The sequence below is a fragment of the Rhagoletis pomonella genome, unplaced genomic scaffold (assembly GCF_013731165.1).
Source record: "Rhagoletis pomonella isolate Grant_MI unplaced genomic scaffold, Rhpom_1.0 Rhpom_scaffold_00007, whole genome shotgun sequence".
Taxonomy (NCBI): Eukaryota; Metazoa; Arthropoda; class Insecta; order Diptera; family Tephritidae; genus Rhagoletis; species Rhagoletis pomonella.
This window is the reverse complement of record NW_023458561.1, coordinates 13,463,795-13,485,764: the sequence shown is the minus strand read 5'-3', so window position 1 is coordinate 13,485,764 and position 21,970 is coordinate 13,463,795. Positions and strand designations below refer to the sequence as shown.

At 34.7% G+C, this 21,970-nt stretch overlaps 1 protein-coding gene across 1 annotated transcript in view; it reads right to left on the bottom strand.

Annotated features, from left to right (window-relative positions):
- LOC118742347 (pituitary homeobox 2) overlaps nucleotides 1-18,665 on the bottom strand; it is an 85,409-nt gene extending 66,744 nt beyond the window's left edge. The window contains exon 1 of the mRNA XM_036474346.1: nucleotides 18,283-18,665. Coding sequence (XP_036330239.1) covers nucleotides 18,283-18,574 — 292 coding nt within the window. The 5' untranslated portion in view covers nucleotides 18,575-18,665. The remainder of the gene's footprint in view (nucleotides 1-18,282) is intronic.
- Nucleotides 18,666-21,970: the final 3,305 nt, after the last annotated feature.

Sequence of the window (21,970 nt, the reverse complement as noted above, 5' to 3'; positions counted from 1 at the left end):
AAAAAAAATCAATGTTCGTTTTGAACATGCAATTTCGAAATAAAATAATGCCGAACAAATCAATATCTATTTTAATATTACTCTTAGTATAACAAAAAAAAATTCACGCTCAATTGGTTGTATGTCTCATGTGATTTTCGGTCCAAAATGTAATTTAATAATATTATACCGAACGTGGGCTGAGAATGGCGTTTAACGCACTAGCTCGAATCTTCTTATGGACCAAGTTGTTTGCTCCCGGGATGCAGCGAAGGCCTTGAATACTTAGGAGTATTACCTGTATCTCCTTCGGTCCCTTCTGTCGCCAACAAGGTACGCAACAAAGATCAAGACTATCCACCCCCGAATTTACCGGAAGACCAAATCAGACTGAGAATATTCAACCAGTTTGAGAATGTTAAGCGAAATTAATTTGATACGAATTTCAAATCTTATTGGTAATGAATACACGAAAAATAAAGAAAAATGAAAAGTTTGGTTCAATTAGTATTGACCGTGTTATCGGTTGCGTTACTGGAACTCATACCGAAAGACGAAAAGAGGAAAAAAATTATCGGTTCAAAAATCTTGACCGTCAATGTGTGGTGTTACTTGATTAAAAAAATTCAATTAACTTGCTTTTCAGAATTGGCGAACTGAACTGAACGAGAATGGTTATGACTGCTGATCAATGGTGTTCGCATCGCAAATCGATCACCATTCACCCCCTCGGAAATAAAAAATCAAAATATACACAAAAATTTTGATTGAAAACGAGCTCCAATAAAAATCAATTAAATCATGCCGTGTGAAGACTGAGGACGATAATGATTTACAGTGATTATGAATTCAAATAAAATTATTTGATTCAATCTCAATGACGATTTATAATAGCAGAATTTCTAAAAGAAAAAATTTATCAAAAATCGATTAAACTCGAATATGTATGGTTCACCGACGTACAATTTTGTGACCAACAAAATGAGAAAAACGACTAAAATATTTTAATTTTTCTTTAAATCTAATTTTATGATGTATAAATTGATTCGATGATGAAATTGCTATTTTCCCTCAGATGAGCACGCGGTTTTTTTATGCCGGGCTTAAGTGTGGTTATGTTCAACAAGAACTTATTCTTTTTCACCCGTTTAGTTGGGCGCCAATGATTTGCTTGACCTTATTTTGTCGGTCCAAACAGGAATCTCGATTTACTGTTGTTGGGTAGCTCGTTTCCAATGGGATGGTGACAAGAAAGTGGCAGACTTACGTTTTGATGATTTTGGGATAATCGGCGAATGGGGGTCCAATTGCTGTCAAATGAATAGACCAGGTTTTGCATTCACAACTTCTTTATTTTCCCCTGCACAATTTGGTTGGGGATTCGCCGGAAGAAATGTGACGGAACCCTTTGCCTTTGACTGAACCAGATACAAGATAAAAAAAAAAGAAAAAACTGCAAACGAATAGCACGATTAAATTCTGTTACCGCCTCGAACACTTTACACACTTACGGCTTTTTACTGATAGCCTTTTTCCTTATGTTTGGGCTCAGTCGATTTCCCTTTATTAGATATGGGTGAATATCGACTAACTGAATGTCGCCAGCTTTTAACCCAGTTTAATTATTTGGTTAAGATTACTTCCGTTCTTGCGAGGGCTGATGCGTGTGGTTCGCTCCGTGTCCAATTCGGGAAAGGAAGAATATTTCCCTAGCCTCGTGGTATGTGACCACCGATTCTTTTATCGTGTGTAAGTGTGGGCGTTTCCCTATTGTCACTGTCAATTCGTGCCTATGCCGATATAATGGTTCGTGTCTTGGATAACATTGGTTACGTACATTCATCTGGCAATCCCCCCCATTTTGAAGTTTAGCTTTGACAGTTGTGTTATGTTTACATTTCTTATAATCGTTCTTATGTCTATTATTTGGGCAATAAAAATAATAGATCAATAATTATCTTTCAGCTCTTTTTTGATTAATTTTAATATTCAAACATTATAAGCTAATGGTACGCTATGAAAAAAAACTTTGTTCTCGCTTCCATTATTCGTGAAGAGCTTAGAGAAAATTTGTTCCGGATTTGTTCTCTGCCAGAAAGTTCGTGGGACTTCAGCTCCTAAAACGTTCTTTCAGAGACTTTTGGACTTTCTTCCCTTAGAAATGTTCCTGAAATTTCTCTGTGGGAACGTTCCATATGATTTTGTTCTTATATAATACCCCTGAGAAACTTTTTTTTTAGTTTTTGTCGTATATGGTACACAAATCTACAGAAATTGCTAGGCTTAACCGGTACCGGATTATTAAAAAACCGTACCCTTGCCATCTTCGTTCGCAGTATAAAGGCTTGTATCGTTTGCTGAATACCCCACGCCGTGGAACGCTTTCTGGCAACAATTTCGAAAAATTGCTGTTGCTGACAGTAAACGGAGACGTATAAATAAGTTTCAAGGAACAATGTTATTTTTTGTTTTGGAAACCTGTTCTCAGGCTATGGGCGTAGCCAGGTATTTATATTTTCTTGTCTTCTATTTATTAAAATAATGTGATTACATACTTGCAGGTTTTAAAAACAGAGCTCGAAAAGCTATCAAAGAATTATCTCGCTTTGAGGAGTTATATTTTTTAAGAGCAATGTTCGGCTCACTCGTGAATTTGCATGTGATATATTTGTCAAATAGTTTAATTGTGTTGATGGCATCATTTTTAACCGACTTCCAAAAAAGGAGGAGGTTATCAGTTCGTCGGAATATTTTTTTTCTTTTTTTTATGTATGTCCACGTCCACCGATTTCGATAATTCTTTTTGCATCGGAAAGTGGTGTCTCAGAGGTGGTGGATACTAATCCGGTTTAGATCCGATCATTGGATCATGATATACATATATATATATATATATATATTTATATATTTTATATGAGAATTGAAGTCGGATTTTTTTTGCTAAAAATTACTTGTTATTTTTATCTTTCAGGGTTTTTAAGTGATGCGAAAAATATTCGTCACCCGCATTTTTAAAACACAAAACTTGAAATAACAAAACTGCAAATCTTTTTACGCCAAACTTCAAATTCAGAAACTGACAAAAAATAAAAGATCGAATCTAGATAAATCGATTATAAACAAACAAGCAAGCAAGAAGCTCAAGAAGTGTTCCAGCGTCTTATCCTCTCCACAGAGAGATGGGAAAATGGAGTTGTCATTTACGCCTATCACAGTCAGGTGTTTGTGCCACGTGAAGTGACCAGTCAGCAGCCCCGTCTTCTTAGTGAGAGAAAAAAACTAGATAGCCCTTCTGAGATTGAAGGCAACATGAGTTTTGCCTACCTGCATCCACTCTATGGCTCCCAGTCATTGCTGAGCGAAGTGTCCACCCAGTTTCTGATGGTGGCTTCGATGGCCGAAGTGAGGAGTGCTATAACTGGTTGCGCATCGAGAAATATCTGGTCTAAGCCAACTGTGGCCAAAGGGTCAGATGTCTCATTTCTAGGCACTCCCGAGGTTACCAACATAATTTAGACGAGACTTGCATTTGCGAACTAGTTTGGAAATACTTATATAGAGGGCTGGCCAATGCCTTAAGTGCAGCTTGGCTGTACCTGTAGACACGTAAACTCCTTCCCCTCCACCTATTTTCCACCACGTAGTCTATGGCTTTGGGGATTGCAAATATCTCAGCCTGGAAGACCGAAGCATATTCCCCAAAAGAAAAAGTGAAGCTTATCCCCAGTAACTTCGAAAAAATACTCCAGTTCCTGACCCCGAGTCAGTTTTGGAGCCATCAGTAGAGATTCGACAATGTGCGAGTGCGGGCTCAGTGCTGGAATTAAACCAGAATTCCCCTCAGGGAATTCTCTCTCTGTAGAATCTCTTCAACAAAGGTAATGGTGGCGTACTATAGCATTGAAAAGACACAAGTGCTCAAATATCTGCTGCCAGCAATTTCCGCATCGCCTCACCCGGTGTTATACCAAAATCCGCTTCGTTTTAGTCTTCAGGTGGCCTTTAAGGCTTCCCCACGTATGATGACACAAAGTGACGGTAAGTTTACCAGTGCATTAAGAGCACTGTACATCAAAGTTAAATAAATAGGTTATCAAGCAACCATTTTGGTTCTTTACTATCGAGACCAGAAGGACTTTCGTGGACCCCCACTTACAACTCGTGGACCACCATATATTTTCACGCCAACGTAGACCCCTGTCGAGTCTCCCGTGGACTCCTAGGAATCAGTGTAGTATACGGAAAATTGTATTTTGTATTTGTAAAGATGGGTTGAACTGAAAAGATTGGAGAGTTACAGAGGAGAAAATACATCGTTGTCAGTACATTTAGAAAAAAAATTTCTGCAAAATATGCAAATAAGTTTTTAAGCCAATAAAATCGTAAGAAGTTTTTGATTACTCAGTTTTTAAGGCAATAAGATCCTAAGAACTTTTTAAATACAGAGTAGGCTCGAATATTCACGAATTGATTACATCAAAAACATTAGGCATTGCATAAAACAGTTTTGACATTCATTATTTTCAGTATGTAAAATACAAACGGCTTAAACAATCAAATATCAGATATTTATTTGCTACCGCGTGTGCAATTAAAAATGCTTAAAACACGAAGATATTCTAGCTTTAATAAAAATCCGCAGTGTGTCAAGTTCATAGTTCGCGGAGAAATTTTACGAGTTTCCGAATGCTGCAATATTTCTTCAATGAATGCAAAGATAGATGCGGCCCAAAAACAAGAATTGAAGTCGCGAAAATTATTCCAAGAATTAAATAACTGTGGTAAAAAATTGTTTTGCGAAATTTAAAAGCCAATTAAAAAAAAAAGTGGACTGAAGCCCATAGAATAGCCGATACTTTTATAAAAAATAATCAGGAATGGATTAAAGGATCCTTTTCTATACCAAAAACGATCAGTCTTCCAGGACGGCCTACCAAACCTTTGGTTGAGTCCAGCGATAGAACGAAGAGACGTAAAACCGAAAATTTACGGAACTGTAGTGATACGGGAGAATTGACTCTAGCTACTACAATAAAATTACGGTCAGCAGGAATGAAAGATGCATCTGAAGTACTTAAACAAATTACTTCATCACCGAATCGGGCACATAAATATTAAATCGCGTACCAAGAGAGTCAATCAAACTCGAAATCTAACGAGCAGTTATTAATCTTAAAAGCTCTTTCGATGTTTATCGAAGCTAATTTGACATAATTAATTGTGCCCCTTTTAAAAATTACATACAAAATTCACTTGTTTTCATTATTTTTTTAATTTAAACACCTATATTTCAAAAGTTATGCAGCAAATTGGTCCAAATTTTTTTTGAGGCTTCAAGTATACGTCAATGAATTATATCCAAAAGCAACCAGCTTCATATAGTTTACAACAGTGAAAATAAAGCTAAATAACACAATTTACCTGTTTTTTAGATTTGCCTATATATGATGTTCATATTGTTATAATTAACTTAACCTATTATATACATTGAATTTAATTTTAAATTTAAAAGGTGGCAGCCCTGTTTAAGATAGTTTCAAGCTATAACCTTATAAATTAATTTTTAAACAGATGGTAACCCTCCCACACGTTTCTTGGAAATAAAGCCTTTTCAAACTCATTTCGAATGTTGCCCACATTGTAGTAATTCATTTAACTTAATTGCATTTAATTTTTAAGCAGGTGGCAACCCTTTTAATGTTCTAACTTAGATATAAAGCTTCTCCTCGCCGATACGAACGCATAGGTCTCAATTTACATAACATGGAGTCTATCGATGTCGAACTTTAAGCACTTTTTTCCTTTTTTTTGGTGGAATACTTGGACATCCTCTCCCTCTATTTACTTGATTTTTAACATTTACAGTTAAAATATCGTAATACGTCGTTTCTAAGCGTTTTGAGTTAAAATTTTCATAAAAATAATTTTGGCCGCCTAAATCGGTCGAATACCCCTATGTGCGGCGACTAAACAGAATAAAGACAATTCTTGATAAATGCCTACAAATACAATTGTAACACGGCCAAGGTATTTCGTCTTAAATAAGTCTATGTATATTGACTAATGATACTCCCCCATTTTGAAATTGCCACAAATTTTACTATACAGATTCAAGGACGATTTACCATCGGACCAGATAATTGTTTCCATAAGAACTTCTTCGCGGGCATAACGCTTTCATTAGGTTATTTACGACGGCAATGGAGGATATGCCTGCCTTCTCACGACCACAAAACCAAAAGTGAACGTAATTGTGGGTAAAAACGTTGGCCAAATTTTTAAATAAAAAATTAATTTTGGACGGGACGAAATTCGCAAGGACTGCTAGTAATAACCAGTGTTGCCGCGCCGTCTCAAGAAAATGTATCACCGACCAAACAAAAAATGTATCCAAATTTATCCAATTTTCGTTTTTTACGTACCCATCTCATAATTTGTAAGCAAACAAAACATTTTCTAGAAAAAGACATAATTTAACCCATCTTAAGGACTTGGGATACATGTATATATTTTTATTTTCCATAAAATCAAACATTTATAATTTCAGTTTGTAAGTTAAATTTTTTGTGCATACATAAGTATTTTGCAGAGTATAATAAATCTATATATTAATACGCTAACATAAATTTTGTCTCCGTTCGTTTGGCGATTCTACCGCACCGATTTCAGAACCATGAACACCGTTGGAAAGGCATTTTTCCGCAGATGAGCAGAGTTTTTATGGTTTCACAATTGGTTTACGGCCAAAACCGTCGTTTAAACATTTTCGAATTGTGTTGCTGCAACATGTTCAATTTGACATGTTTCGCCTGTTGTTTCACTACACATTTGAAATTAAGCTTTGAAGTAAAGATAAATATGAAGATGAAGAAATAAATGATAACGATGAAGTAAAAAAAAGAAGGAAAAAGTGAAGATAAAGACGAAAATGGAGACAATGACAGATACATAAGAATTAGGGTAACTTAAAGGGTAAGAACATTTCCTGCATTTATGAAGTGAAACTTCTTTAGCGGCAGTTGGTTGGTTGGGAGTAAATTGTCAAATTCAAGGGGAATAATGCACATGGAAATGGTTCTCAGCGGTTTAGCGGCTTGAGAATAAAAACAAAAACAAAGGTGCCTAAAGGGACAGGCAAAAACGAAGATCAAAGTAAATTTAAACACTTTGAGGTAAAGGTGAAGAGGAATATGCAAAAATAAAGATAAATATGAAGTAAAGGATGAGGATGAAGATCGATATTGTTATCGATATAAAACTCGATATTTTTATCGATATAATAATCGATATTGCTATCGATAAAATAATCGATATTGTTATCGATACTGTTATTGATTAAATAATCGATATTGTTATCGATACAATAATGGATATTGTTATCGGTATAATAATCGATTAAATAATTGATTTTGTTATCGATTTAGTCATTTATATTGTTAACGATATGTACAATAATCGATACTGATGATTGTTATATTTATCGATAATTTAATCGATCTCACAATCGTTGTATTTTTCTATATGTTTATGGATATTGTTATCGGTATTTTTATCGACACAGTTATCAACAGGGTTATCGATATACTAATCGGAACATGGAATGTGATCACATTATATGATATCACATCACATATGAAGAGACATCACATGATATTACATCACATAATATGATATCACATCACACGATATCACGTGACATGACATTATATGATATGACATCACATTATATGGCATGACATCACATGACTTGACATTACATGATATGACATCGGATGACATGACATGGCATTACAAGACGTGGCATCACATGATAGGGCATCATATGGTATGACATCATATGACATGACATGAGAGGATATGACAACACATGACATGACATCCTATCACATCACATAAAATCACGTCACATCTTATCACGTCATCGCACCTCATCTCATCTACGTGAATAGAAAAAGAAAAGGATATAAGCAAAGATGTGAAAGATAAAAACAAAGATGAAGACCAAGGTAAAGTTACCGATTTCAAAACCAAAAAACACCTTTGGAAAGGTAATTTTCTGTAGATGAGGAGAGTTTTTATAGTCTCGAAATTGGTTGAAAATCGTCGTTTAAAAATGTTTTCCATATTTGTGTATGGTTGTGTTTGCAAACCTGTCTAATTTCAGCTGTTTCGCATTTTTTTTACTTCGTATTTGAAATTAAACTTTGAAATAAAGATAAATATGAATATGAAGAAACAAGTGATAACGATGAAGGCAAAAAAAGGCAAAAGTGAAGATAAAGACGAAAATGGAGATAAAGGCGAAAATGGAGACAATGAGAAATACATAAGAATTAGGTTAACAGAGTTGAAATTTTCCGATAGGAATCGAAATAAAATCAGCCATAAAGGTTACTGAAATTTATCGAATCATCGAAGTATTTATCGAAGAATTTATCCATGCTTATTAAGTTACCGCAACGTATCGAATTATTCAAACTTATCAATGTTTATTGAGTTGTCGAAATTTATAGACACAGCAACTAGTTGTCCAAATTTATGGATAGTTATCGAGCTTTAAAAACGTGTGGGATTAATGAAATTTGTCAAGTTAAAGAAATGTATCAAGTTATCGATATTTATAGAATTATCACTATTTATAGACTTAACGAAATTTATCGAGGTGTCGTAATGCATGGAGTTCTTTCAACTTACAGAATTATCTATAATTATTGATCGACTGAAATTGGTTGGTTCAACGAAGCGAAGTTTTTGGAATTTTCAAAATATATCGATTTATCAAAATTTCAAGGTTATATAAGCTTATCGATTTATCACTGCTTATCGAATTTAATCGTCTTAATAGAGTGATGTTTAGATAGTTTTAGAAAAATGTGGAGATGTCAAAAGTAAAAATTTATAAAGTTATCCAAAGTTTTTACATTTATGAGTTATCTAAATTTATCGAGCCGTCGAATTTCACAGTTATCGAAATTGGTCGAGTTAACGAATCTTGTTGAGTTATCGAATTTTAGTGTTCTTGAAATTCATCGAACTATCGAAATGTATCAAATCATTGAAATTTATCGATAAACTTGAATGTATCGGGTCAATTCCAAGTCCTGCCGAAGTCCTCCAAAGACCTTCTCTGATAAAAAAAATTTAGTTACGTTTTAGCAGAAGATTTTCCGGTTAGTTAATTTGTACCGTATAAGTTTTGCTACGTGTTAAGTTAGAAAACCTCTCCAACGCTTCTAAAACTAGAAAAACTGTCGAATTTCGACAGTAACTGGCACTCTAGTAGTAATTAATATGTTAGATTTGTACTTGTACACTCTAAAAGGGGCATGTATTTAAAAGTAAACAGGCAGTGTTTAATTTTCTTACACGGTGGAAACTTTGCACTAATTAAAAGAGGTTACCTCTCTTAATGTACGCAAATCTGAACACAAAATTTTTTTAGAGTGTATTTAAAGTCTTTTCAGTAAAATTCATAAAAATTTCCTTAAATAAATCAAATTTAGTTTTTTAAACAGTGTATTTTAAACGACTCTGAGATCTTTTTTTTCTTTTTAACCGACTTCACAAAAAGGAGAAGTTATCAATTCGTCGGAAATTTTTTTAAGGAAAGGTGTTACCTCATAGGTGGTCCATACTAGTTTGGTTTAAATCCGATCATTGTATCATGAAGAAATTAACGATAATCTTAAATTTTTATATAAGAATTAAAGTCGATCCTTTTTTTGCTTAAAAGATATTTGTTAAATTAAGAAATGAAAATATGTGATATGAAAGAGATCACTACAGAAAGAGTATATATTTACTTTATATATATATTCAGATCTTGCTTAAAGCCCCCTTTTTAGCTAATTAAAACAATTGCGCTTATACCTATTTTGGTGACATATCTTCATATGTTCATTGCTTCGTTCACAAAAAAATGCTTTAATTTCACGGTTTAGTAGTGATTTTAAATACAATTAGAAAACCTAATGTTTTCTACCATCTTTAATGGAAATCGTTTTTTGAACGGAAAAAACGTTATGGAAAATATACAATTTTGGCCTATTTAAAAAGTATCCACATTTATACTGATCGGAAAAATAAGTATTTTGCAAAAATCCGTCTAAAAATGTATCCAATTGGATCTATTTAGATCCAAACGGCATCCCTGGTAATAACATAAAACCCGATTTGGGTTTTTTTTTTTTAACTCGTAACTTCAATTCCAGTTCTGCTTAGATACAAAAAATTTAACAAAGGCTTGTCTCTATTGGAAAGCATTGGTGTTATTGAAGAGATTAAAAATAATTAACTCAAATGGAGGATAACAAATATTTGAAAACAATTAAATTCAGCCTTGAAAAGAAATTAAGGATTCATATCTTAGTGTAATATAATCCGCACTATTTTTAATAATAGTAAAAAAGTGACAACTAAATCGATGCGTTAACACTACTGGAAATATGAAAATTTCGAATTCCGTTCAATCCTTGAAATAAACTGAATAAAAAACAAAACAATAAACTGTATTTAGATTTTTGTTTGTTTTTCGAGCATATTTGGAAGCATATTTACTAATGTTTTAATGTTTATCAAAGCGCTTAAATTTGCTTTTTTCCTGCTTATTTTCTTCGGTCCTGCTCATCACACATCACTTTAACTGAAACACCACTTTAACCAGTAGGTTAATCAAAGAAATGCAAAAAGTTCAAATTTTGTATGCGTGGCATGCATAAACAAAGAAAGTTTGTGGGTATTGAGGTAAAATTGTTTTGAAGTTGCGCTTATAAAGGTTACAATGTTGGAGTTGCGGTTACCGTGTACGCACTGTATATATTTTTCATCGGATAAACAGAAATTAAGTTACGAACAATTATAAGGCTCAAACTACGAAAAACGAGTTTTTATAACTTAAGTCCAGATTGTGAGGGGGTATTTAAAATTCTATATATGCATATTTTTTGTGCATCATTAGATCTATTACTTTTTCAGTCACATAGTGTTATTATCCCGACGAAATCCTTGACGGTGGTACCCGGTGGGGAAGGGTACATGACGGTAGGAGGTTTAGTTTGGGTTAAAGTCTCACACTGACGAGGCTTTCGATGCTTCCTCTTCGTAAAAAACCATGTGCAACAAAAAGTGAATTATTTAAATCGACGAATAGTTTTATATCAACTTTTGTGAACATCCATTTATGTGTTTGTATACAACATACCTCTATTGGTTACAATAATTTTAAGCTATAATAACAATTTTTTAGTAATAATTATTGGTTTAGAAAAAAAAAATGTATAGGGGGAATTCAAGCAATGGCAAAGTTTTATGTTGCATTTTCAGTGCCTTATCTTCTTTTATTTCCAAAAACTCCAACTATTCTTCGCTTTTCTCAAAAAGCAGTATTTCGGATATTGTAAATTCATCCTCTATTATGGTACAGTAAAAAGGTTTTGTGAAGTATATAAACGCACATTTCAATAATTTCAAATCGGCAAACCTTTTTTCAAAATCTGCTTTTAAATTATGTGCAATATTTTTTTCTAGCCATGGAAAATGATGAAATATTCTTTGGAGCACATTCTTCCAGAAAGAACACTGTAGGTACATCAATGTAGAGCTGCAAAAGTATCGATATTCGCCGTACTCGATATTTTTGATATTTAAGAGACGAAAACTCGATATATCGATATATATCGTTAATTTTTAATTCTACAATGAAACACTAAAAAAAATCTACTCATTCAAAAAATGCATAGAATCAATTACCAACAGAAAATTTTATTATACATATATATGAGGTACATATGTCTGTATGAACAGTGACCCACGCTCAAAATCACACAGTGACATTATTACAGTATTCGCAATGTTTTTTCTTCTATATTTTTATACCCCAGCGCACTTGTGCACAAGGGTATTATAACTTTCTTCATATAACGGTTGTTTGTAACAGGCAAAACGAATCGAGATAGATATAGACAAATGTATACACAAATGATCAGAATGAAAAGAGAAATCGATTAAGCGGTGACTGTCTGTCCGTCCGTCCGTCTGTGCACACGATAACTCGATTAAAAATTGAGATATCTTAACAAAACTTTGTACGTGCACTTCTTTCGGGCGTAAGACGGATGGTATTGGCAAAATCGGACAATAGCCACGCCTACCTCCCATATAACGGTAATTTTCAGAAATACGAAAAGTGCGATATTTTAGTAACTACTGAAGATAATTCACTCGAAATTGATATTTACAATGAGTTTTAGACGAAAAATAAGAATATTAAAAAATTTTGGCAAATGGGCGTAGCCACGCCTACTTATGGTTACATGTGTATATCTTGGTAACGGCTGCACCAATTTCTTCCCAACTTGGCACAGTTGTTGGTCCTGCTACAACATACCAAATGGCCGAAAACCACGCCCACATCCCATATAACGGTAATTTAGAAAAATACGAAATCCTCGATAAATCAGTAAATATTAAAGCTAATTTATTCAAAATTGATGCTTGCAACAATTCTTTACCAAGAAATACGTGTATGATAAAGTTTTGGAAAATGGGCGTGGCCCACTTATGGTCACATATATGTATCTCGGTAACTGTTCTACCAATTTGTACCAAACTCGGTATGGTTATTGTGCTTACCACATAAAAGCAAAACGTTCACAATTATTGAAATCGGACTGAAATTGAGGCCGCTTTTCATATAATGGTAAATTTCAGATATGCTTGAAATTTCAATATTTCGAAATTTATGGACGCGGTAGCTTTTGAAAAGGTGAAAATCATATATTTAATACTTGCGCCGGGTATTTAATGTTCGGCTCCGCCCGAACTTAGACTTTTTTACTTGTTTTTCATTACTTTTTTAGAAAAGTATAGCTCAATCTGTAACAAAAGCCATATAAACCTAAGTTGTAAAATTTTTGCAAAAATTAGAAAAAAATCAAAAAAGTTTCTTAAAAATTGCGAGCTTTTTAATAAGAATTTCTATAAAAAAATTTGGTATGCAGATTTTTAGTCTATTAAATCAGTCACTGATGTTGTTTGGCGCAAAAATAAGTAATGAGAAAATGGCTATGCCATACTCGATATCAAAAAAAAAATATCGGTGTTGGCAAAAAAGACCAATTACTCGATATATTGATACTGGCATCGATATATTTGCAGCTCTACATCAATGGCTTCATTTGAAGGATATTCAAGAGATATCACGGCTCATTTCGCCAATGTACGAGAAAATTTTTCGTTCTGTGAAGAGATTTTTTCAATTCAGTTTCTTTATAAGGGCTTTTGTTGGCCTACATGACATACGACTGGAGGTTGACGCAACGGACCAAGGTTATAGTTGCAAGATCATAGAAGACGATTACGCATGCTTGGCAGAGATCTACCAGGTGGAAATAAGATTATCGGTGAAGCTTATGATACTCAAAGATATTAGTTTTCCATATGGTATCACAGCGCTACTATTCTAGGCCTATTTGAGGATGGTCTGCTATTTAGTCGATTCAATATAAACTAAGATCTTTTGCTTTTCAACGCTGTATTTGTAATGGCGAACGCAAATGTATATGTTCTTACCAGGCCCCGCGAAGCAAGCGGCCATTGGCTAGAATATTCAGCCCTATTCTGCATTTCGATTACGTTCGCGCATTCCACTCCGCAAGAATCGAACTTAGGTATTCTGAGTTACGATCGAATCGGAAGAAGGAGAGAAAGAGAAAAAACATCTTTCAAAATCAGCAGTAGGAATGTGTAAAATCGAAACAAAACCAAGAAATATTTGCCCCAAACTATAGCAGCTTATGAAGGTAAAGTTTGTAAATATTTTAAAATAACTAAATATATCTAGCATCACTTTAATTTAAAAATAAAATTTCGTTTGCTTTTAATTTAAGTGGAAACATAATTATAAGAATGAAATCCATAGCCGCGGCGTTATTGCTAGAAGAGGAGAACGAGTCCCAGATTGCTGATGCGGAAGTTGAAAAGCGGAGATTTAGGGACATGTTTGATCTCTTTCAGATGAGTGAAGAGTCATAAGAAATTATCTTGAACTGTATTACTCATCGCTCAAAGCCAGTGAAATTATAAACGTTGTTTGAGCACTCCACAACATTTGCATTTACTACAGAGTGGAGATTTGAACGCAAATGAATTCCATTTTAAAAGGCGTCAGGAGAAGGGGAAGAACAAAGCTTATCCTTCCATAGCAAATCGAATTCGAGACATCTTTTTACAAAGTTAGTAAAAAGGAGTGCAATAATAAGAGCAAATTTTTTATGTAACCACACATTCTATGTACAGTATCGGTCATATCTATAGCACGCCGTTTCAAAGTTATATTGTGTGCCACTTATGTTTATTTATTTTTAAGAATTTTCAATTAAAATACAGATGTTTCTCTAATAAAACCGTACCATATAAACCCAAGTTTAACAATTTGTAGAAAACTACAAAAAAGTGCAACAAATTATCACCCAAATTTCAAAATTTTTTTGTTTATTTGAATACACAGTTTTATAGCCCAATCAATTTTACTGATAATGTGCAAGTTTCAAGTGGCTAAAAGTTACCGTTGATTTTTTAGAATTTTTTTCGCCAAAACTGTTGGGGATTTCTTCCACATACAAATAAATTGAATTTATTCATTATATGGAAGCCAATGCGGCAAAAAAAATTCTAAAAAATCAACGGTAATTCGTAGCCACTTGAAATTTGCACATTATCAGTCTAAAATTGAAGGGGCTAAAAAACTGTGTCCGAGAAAAAAGTTTGAAACTTAGGGGAAAATTTGTTGCACTTTTTTGAAGTTTTCTACAAATTGTTAAACTTGGGTTTATATGGGGTTTGTTAGAGAAAGAACTATATTTCAATTGGAAATTCTTAAAAACAAATAGATAATTAATAGTGGCAAACAATTTCACTTTGAAATGGCGTGCTATAGATATGACCGATACTGTATGTATGTATGTATATACATACATCTATTAATTTTATATAAAAAGGATAAATTGTATTCAGTGCATTTCACAGTCTTATTTATAGATAATGAAAACAAGAACGCCTGGACTTCCTCTTTGAAAACCTCGCGCAATATCCCTTTTGGTTGTCATTATTTGAGCCAATTTTTCGTATTTCCCGTATTACCGCTCGCGTAAACACAGAAATCGAGAAAATTCATTTATGATGACTTTTACAATCATGCACAGTATATTTTACTTATTTTTTTTTATAACATTTTATTATTAAAACTCACGAAAATAACAATCGAAACGTTCTCCGTCAACAAATTTGCAACTTAGAAAAGCGGAACTACGATTGAAATGTAGAATAGGTATAATCGCAAATTTCGAAGATCGATCGAAAGGAAACAGAACGCAGAATACCAAAGTTGCCAAACGGAGAAAATTTCAATTCGAGTCGAAATGCAGAATAGGGCTGTCTTCTATCCCCTGAAAAAGGGGTATAATTTTACCGGACTACCAAAAAATTGTTGCATATTTTTAAAACTTTTTAGTATAGCGGCCGTAGCAGTTTGCCATTCTAACCATTTTTCATAGTTAGACAGGTTCTGCAATTCACTTCCGAGTGAATTTCACCCAAAGTCACTTTGAATTCAGATTGAATAGGGTTGAAATTCACACGGAAGTGAATTACATAACCTGCCTGAGTCCATTCCCATGCAAATGGGATCACGATTACTACTTTTTGTCGCAATGGCTTTTCGATGACCGTGCTAATTTATTCTGATCTTAGATTCCAAGGCATATGCATATCGTCGTTTAATGTACAAAGCCTCACACAAGCTCTTGGCTCAATAATTTATGCAACCTCACATACGCGGTTTTGCATTGTCTTGATACGCGGTTTTGCATTGTCTTGATACGCGGTTTTGCATTTTGTTGATACGTGGTTTTGTACTTTAAACGACGATATGCATATTTGTGAACATGGGCGTCGCTACCTAGGGGCAGTAAAGTTTACCTTATACAATCTTCGATTAATACCGCAGCGACCACACAAATGCAGTTGCCAATATAGCAACTCAGTTGCCAGCTTGCAGTTGCCATCTGTAAAACCATTTCAGCCAGTGGCCATCCAACTGAAGTTCGGTTGCCATATGCCTAAGTCGACTCAGCTCGGTGTTCTGGTCACATACATAAGTACACATTTTCATGAGTCTATCTCTTCTTATTCTTGTACTTACAAATATCGGACCAAAGTTATAATACCATTTCATGCTCATGAAAGGTATAGTTTTCAGATTTCGAACGGTGAAGTAAGTAACAAAATATTAATTTAAACATTTTCTTAGCTTCTTCCCAGCGTATCTATTAAAATGTCATTTTCAAAAATTTCTTGCATTGCTATGCCATGTCATTCCATCTCAAACATACTGTTATAGCATGTCATTGCTTCTTAGCTCAGCTGTTGTTTGCTGTTGTGTTTCTGCAGCATATTTGTCATCTGTTATCTCACAAAGGCAAAATATCCAAAATAGTTCGGGAACAGAAAACTTACAGAAACTTGCAAGTTAGACGAACAGCTGATAGAAATTTTGTTTACATTCAAAAGTATAAAATTGAAAACGTAAGAAAACAAATTCCGAAGTCTTATCCTGACACAGTTCACTAACTAAACTTACTTCTTACAAGTTTAATTAGTCGCATTTTACTATTTTAACTTCCAAACCATCAAATTAAATTTTGAGATTTGCGTAAATTCCAACCGGCTGTTTTTGATCTGCTGTTTTCTTGTTGGCAAATTGCTGTTGGCAAAAATTTTTCCAGCAGAAACTAGCAGATTTCTCTCAAATGAAATGTCATTTTGCTCTCTCAAGTTCCCCACTGTGCAAGTTTTTTACGTACGCGAACACAAAAAGCTGATAATTTTTATAACTTTCAATAATTAACAGGTACGCGAAAGCAACTAATTGTGAACGGTATTTTTACTTTACGAATTTCGTTGTAGAGTACAAAGACTCACAGTTATACATATGTTGTACCAAAAATTGAAAATATACGGCACGCAGCTGTTTTCAACAGCGGATGTTTTAAATATGGTACTTGTTGCCGGAATTCAAGTAATGGCAAAGCTTTATGTTGCATTTTCAGTGCCTTATCTTTTTTTTAACTCTTTCGATGCGAAAAGCAGAGAAGTCTCGGTTTTAGTTATTTTTTTTAACTTTGGGATATCATCAGTGTTGCCGTTTTGATCCAAATGGATCAAAATGATACGTATTTCATCGAATTTAAAAAAAAAAGATACTTTTGTGATACATTTTAATTCACAAGTCAAGGGTAACTCTTCCCATCTTAAAACTTTTATGATTTTGTGGCCACACATTAAGTTTGTCTCCTTTTATTGAACATACCACCTTTAATCTGCATATGGTATCACTGTTAGCTACAGAAAACTAGCCTGTTCCCGTACTCCAGGATTTAGTCCGAATTCGTTTCCTTTCACACGTTTATCATATATTTTGCGAACAATCTCTCACTAAATCATGGAATTCGGGAACAGGCTAATATTGTCGTTCCTTTTTCTTTTTGATTTTGAAGCTGTCGGATGTTGTACTGGGCTAAAAACAGAGTCACACGATTGGTACATTTGTACATATTTTGGCAGTCGCAGAGTGGTGTTCTTTAGAAATTTGTGTTCAGCTCAGTAAAAGAATTTGCAAACAACACTACTCTGTAACTGCCAAATTGTACAAATCTGTACAAATGTACCAATCGTGTGACACTGTTTTTAGCCCAGTACAACATTATTGCGTTACAGATTAAGACTAATACAAGATATTGTGAAAGGTTGGACTATACCTTATAGATGACGGTTTTCTCATGGCCCACTGCACTAAGCTTAGAGTAGAGTAATGTCTTTTAAGAACTTAAAAATTATCCTGGGTTATCAGGTGTCTAGCAATACAAGATGAATTGTTGTCTTTCACGAAGTTCTTTAAATAAAATTTGAGCTAAGTACTCACCCGTATTTCGAGGTTACTACTAGTTTTAATAAATTGTTAGTTTAATTTACTATCAAATTTACCTTTAGGTGTATGCATTTTAAGAATACATAAAAAGTTTGTTTTAGAGAATCAATGTGAAATAATTGCAGAAACGATTAACCGGTTTGCTCAGCAATCGAGACGTCTGCTTTTTAAATAATTTTTGTAAAACAAATTGGCAAGTACATATCGTCCCCCACATGCCAGAAACATGAATGTGTAAAGATGAAAATTTTGGGATGTTTTTTTTATATATCGAATTTCAGTTGAAGGAGTTATGTTTTCAAAACCCCTTTATTACTTACTACTGCCGTCTTCGGATGTAGCTTCACTTTTCGTATCCTCAATACCGTCTCCTGTATAGCTCGACACGGGACTTGATGCTGATAGATCAACATTTGACTGCACTTCAATATTGTCACTTTCACTTCCAATATTTTCATCATCTTTACATTGTTTCACGTTTTTAGAAGAAAAATGAGGCGAATCACTCAATACCGCCAAGTAAGCATCACATTTGGTGCTATTTGGTTTTGATAAGATATTATCTATTGAGAAATTATTCTGAAAGCAACGCACTACGGACCGCGTATCCATATTGAACAGAATTAAAAATTTTAAGCTCTGTGTCGAAATATTTTAAGTTAGAAATTAAACTTCGATCCGCACAAGTGTAAGAAAGCGGAAATCCGCAATGCACATCCTTCACGGAGCGACGCTTCACATCTAATCTTGTTAAAAGGAAAGCAGCGCCAGTGATCTTCACACAAATGATCACTGCATACGAGTGCAAGAGCAGGACGGCAAATTTTGAAATGCACTGCAAGTCGAAAGAGTGTGAAACTTATGTCAGTGTGAAAGTGGGTTTGGATGTGTTCGCCTGTGTACATGCACAGTATATGCTAAATATGATTCGGAGGCAGAACGACGGGGCCCTTTCACTGATGTGGTGGGCGTGACAGAGACTTTTCATTCGCGCACACGGTCTGTCTTGAATACAAATATGTACATGTGTATTTTTATACACATAGCGATTATTAGTTATATATTTAAACTAATGAGATACAAGTAGCGCAATTAAGAAATCGCCATGAGTTGCTAAATGTATTTAATATCAGTAATAAACATTTCTTTTCTTCATAAAAAATAAAAAGAACGTCCAATTTATTGTTCAAAAAGTTTTAGGCATGAAGAGGGATGCATACATAATTATGTACATTGGCGGATCCATGAAGGGGTGAAGCGTACATTTCCCCCCGAAAGTTTTGTGACCAGTGCAAAAAAATTAAGTTTAATTCATACGAAGTACGTTTGAGTTCTCACTTGCTCTTTTTCATAACGGCAGCTGTCAAAATGAGTTTGAAGTTTAATGAATAAACATAAATAATGGAAATAAAAGTAAGTAATATCAAAAACAATAGAAGCATCGATTTGGATTATAATTTTTCTCATGAAGCCCTGATGCCTAACATGTGTAGTTTACAAAGACATTCGCGCCGATTCGCAAAGAAGATTAAGGCACAGCTATCGCAAATGTGCAAATCCTTGATTCCGGGCCCTTTCAGCATTTCGGGAAAGGTTTGTATAACTTTTTAGGCTCAAAAGAGAATTTTGGAACAGTGTATTTGGGGAGATTCGTCCTTATATATATTAGTCTGTTCCTTTGAACTTCGGACTAAAACCTGTGGAACTGTCAAACTACAATTTTACTCTCAAGTGAGAGTAAAAGTAGAACAGATGCAGAAGTACACGGGAACGCAAAAAGCACTATTTCCTGTAAAAACGTCACTTGGTTTGTTTACATGTCATTGGTAAAACGCTGATTTGGCTGAAATATCACTAAATAATGATTAAAATCTATACATATTCAAATATTTCGTTGTTTACTTCCATTTTTTTTAAACAAATATAAGGTTCTTTGCTTTCGCCGCTTTCTGTTTTTGTTTGCCCATGTAAATCAGCTGATCGTTGGACACTTTTCATGAACTTACAGGGGAAAAAAACTCCGGACTAAATCCTGTAACTTCTGACTAGGAACAGTTGCTCAGTTACTCTCTCAGAAGTGTTCCCACTTACAGGTTTTATTTCAATAGGAACAACTTCATGTAAGTTCTGACTAAATCCTGTAAACCGGACTGCTATTGGAACAGACTATATACTTCTAATAGCTAATAGCTGTACCCTGTCACGCTTTACTGTGACATATTTCTGTTATATGAATGATAAATTATTAAGATTATTAGATATTCAAAAATAGTACCACTAAATGCTTGCTTGATAATTCCGTCCCCCCTAACTTTTAAGGTTTTTCCTATATATATACTGTATAACAAATTATAATCCCAACGCTAACAAAATAATTAGTAAATTGATTTAAAAAGTGGATATGTGGATCATCCGGTTCCGTATCAAGTTATTCCCTCTAACTTCAAAGTACTTCCATTTAAAAAGGGTAAAGACCTGGCTGCAGTCGACAATGAGCAAAAATAGTTCAATTGTTTATTACTTTGTCTTTAGGTTTGTGTCTTTTCTAAGTGTACAACGAAAGTTTTGTATCACAGAACCAATCTGAGATTATTGATAAAACTATAGACCGGTTGGGTGAACAGCCAAGACGTTTACTTCTTAAGTGTGACAAAACAAAATCAAGTAATATATTTAGCATAAATGAATATACCAGCATAAAAAATCTGCATACTCAAAATGTTCAATACGTTCATATTTATACATACCTATGTATATAATTTAAGAGAAGATATTTCGCTGCAAAGCAATGATTATAAATTATTAGTTTACCTTACAAAATTGCGGAGGAATATTACAGAGTATACGGAAAAAAGTTTATTTTTTTACATTTTTTATTTTGAATAACGTCTGGTCCGGCTATTTGGTTTACTTTACAGGTATGTAGAGCTATGAATTAAAAAAATACATCAGGGTTTAGTTGAGATATTCGCTTTTGACCACTATGTTTTGTACATTTCCCAGTACTGCAAAGCTTTTGACTGCCATTCAACTGGGAGTGGCCCGCGTGCGCTGGGTTTAGGTCCCGCCACGTTAAAACCCTGCCCAATAAAAAAAAAACACATGCCTCGGCTGATACCCCCTTCTTTTGATGACGATCACGACAATCATAGGAAGGACTATAATTGTAGAGTATGCACCGAACCCTTAATCGGAATGGTGCCTCTGCCCGGCTGGTTGATGTCCTAGGGGAAATAAAGGCTGACATCACCGCCATCCACGAAATGCGATGGACGGGGCGAGGAAGGTAAGCGTGGAGCCTTGCGACGTCTACTACAGTTGCCACGTAAAGGAGTGCAGTTCGGTGTTGGATTTGTGGTGGGAGAGAGACCGGCGTTCACTCTAGTGGACGAAAGTCTAGCCACAATCCGCATCAAAGCGAGATTCTTCAACATCTCATTCATATGTGCCAATGCCCCAATGGAAGACAGGGACGAGGCATCCAAGGCTCTCTTAGCTTAGAGCGTACATATTAGCTGAGGGTGATCGACTTCGCCGGGGCCCGAAACTTGGCAATATGTATTACTGGGTTCTAGCATAGAAAGATCCATCAAGCTACATGTGTGTCTCCACATCGAAAAACGGGAAACCAAATCGAGGATGTTGTGATAGACGGAAGGCATGCTTCCATGTTTTAGATGTACATACGTACACTCCGAGGGCCAAACATCGACTCGCACTACTATATTGATGCATCCAATATACGACTCAACCTCGGAGCAGCAAAAAATGGCCCCCAACAATCCAAAGAAAGTTCAACGTCGAAAAGCTGCAATCAAAACAGATGGCCAATGGATTCGGCGCTCGACCCTCACACCTGCTATGAGAGAGCACTCTTCAACAAACCGACTTGCGCGATCAGTGGAACCACATTTCCCGCTCATTACTGGTACGATGAGGAGTGTGAGAAAATGCTTGAAATGCTGGCCGACAGAGAAAACACCCGAAATTTTTAGCAGAGAGTTGAGC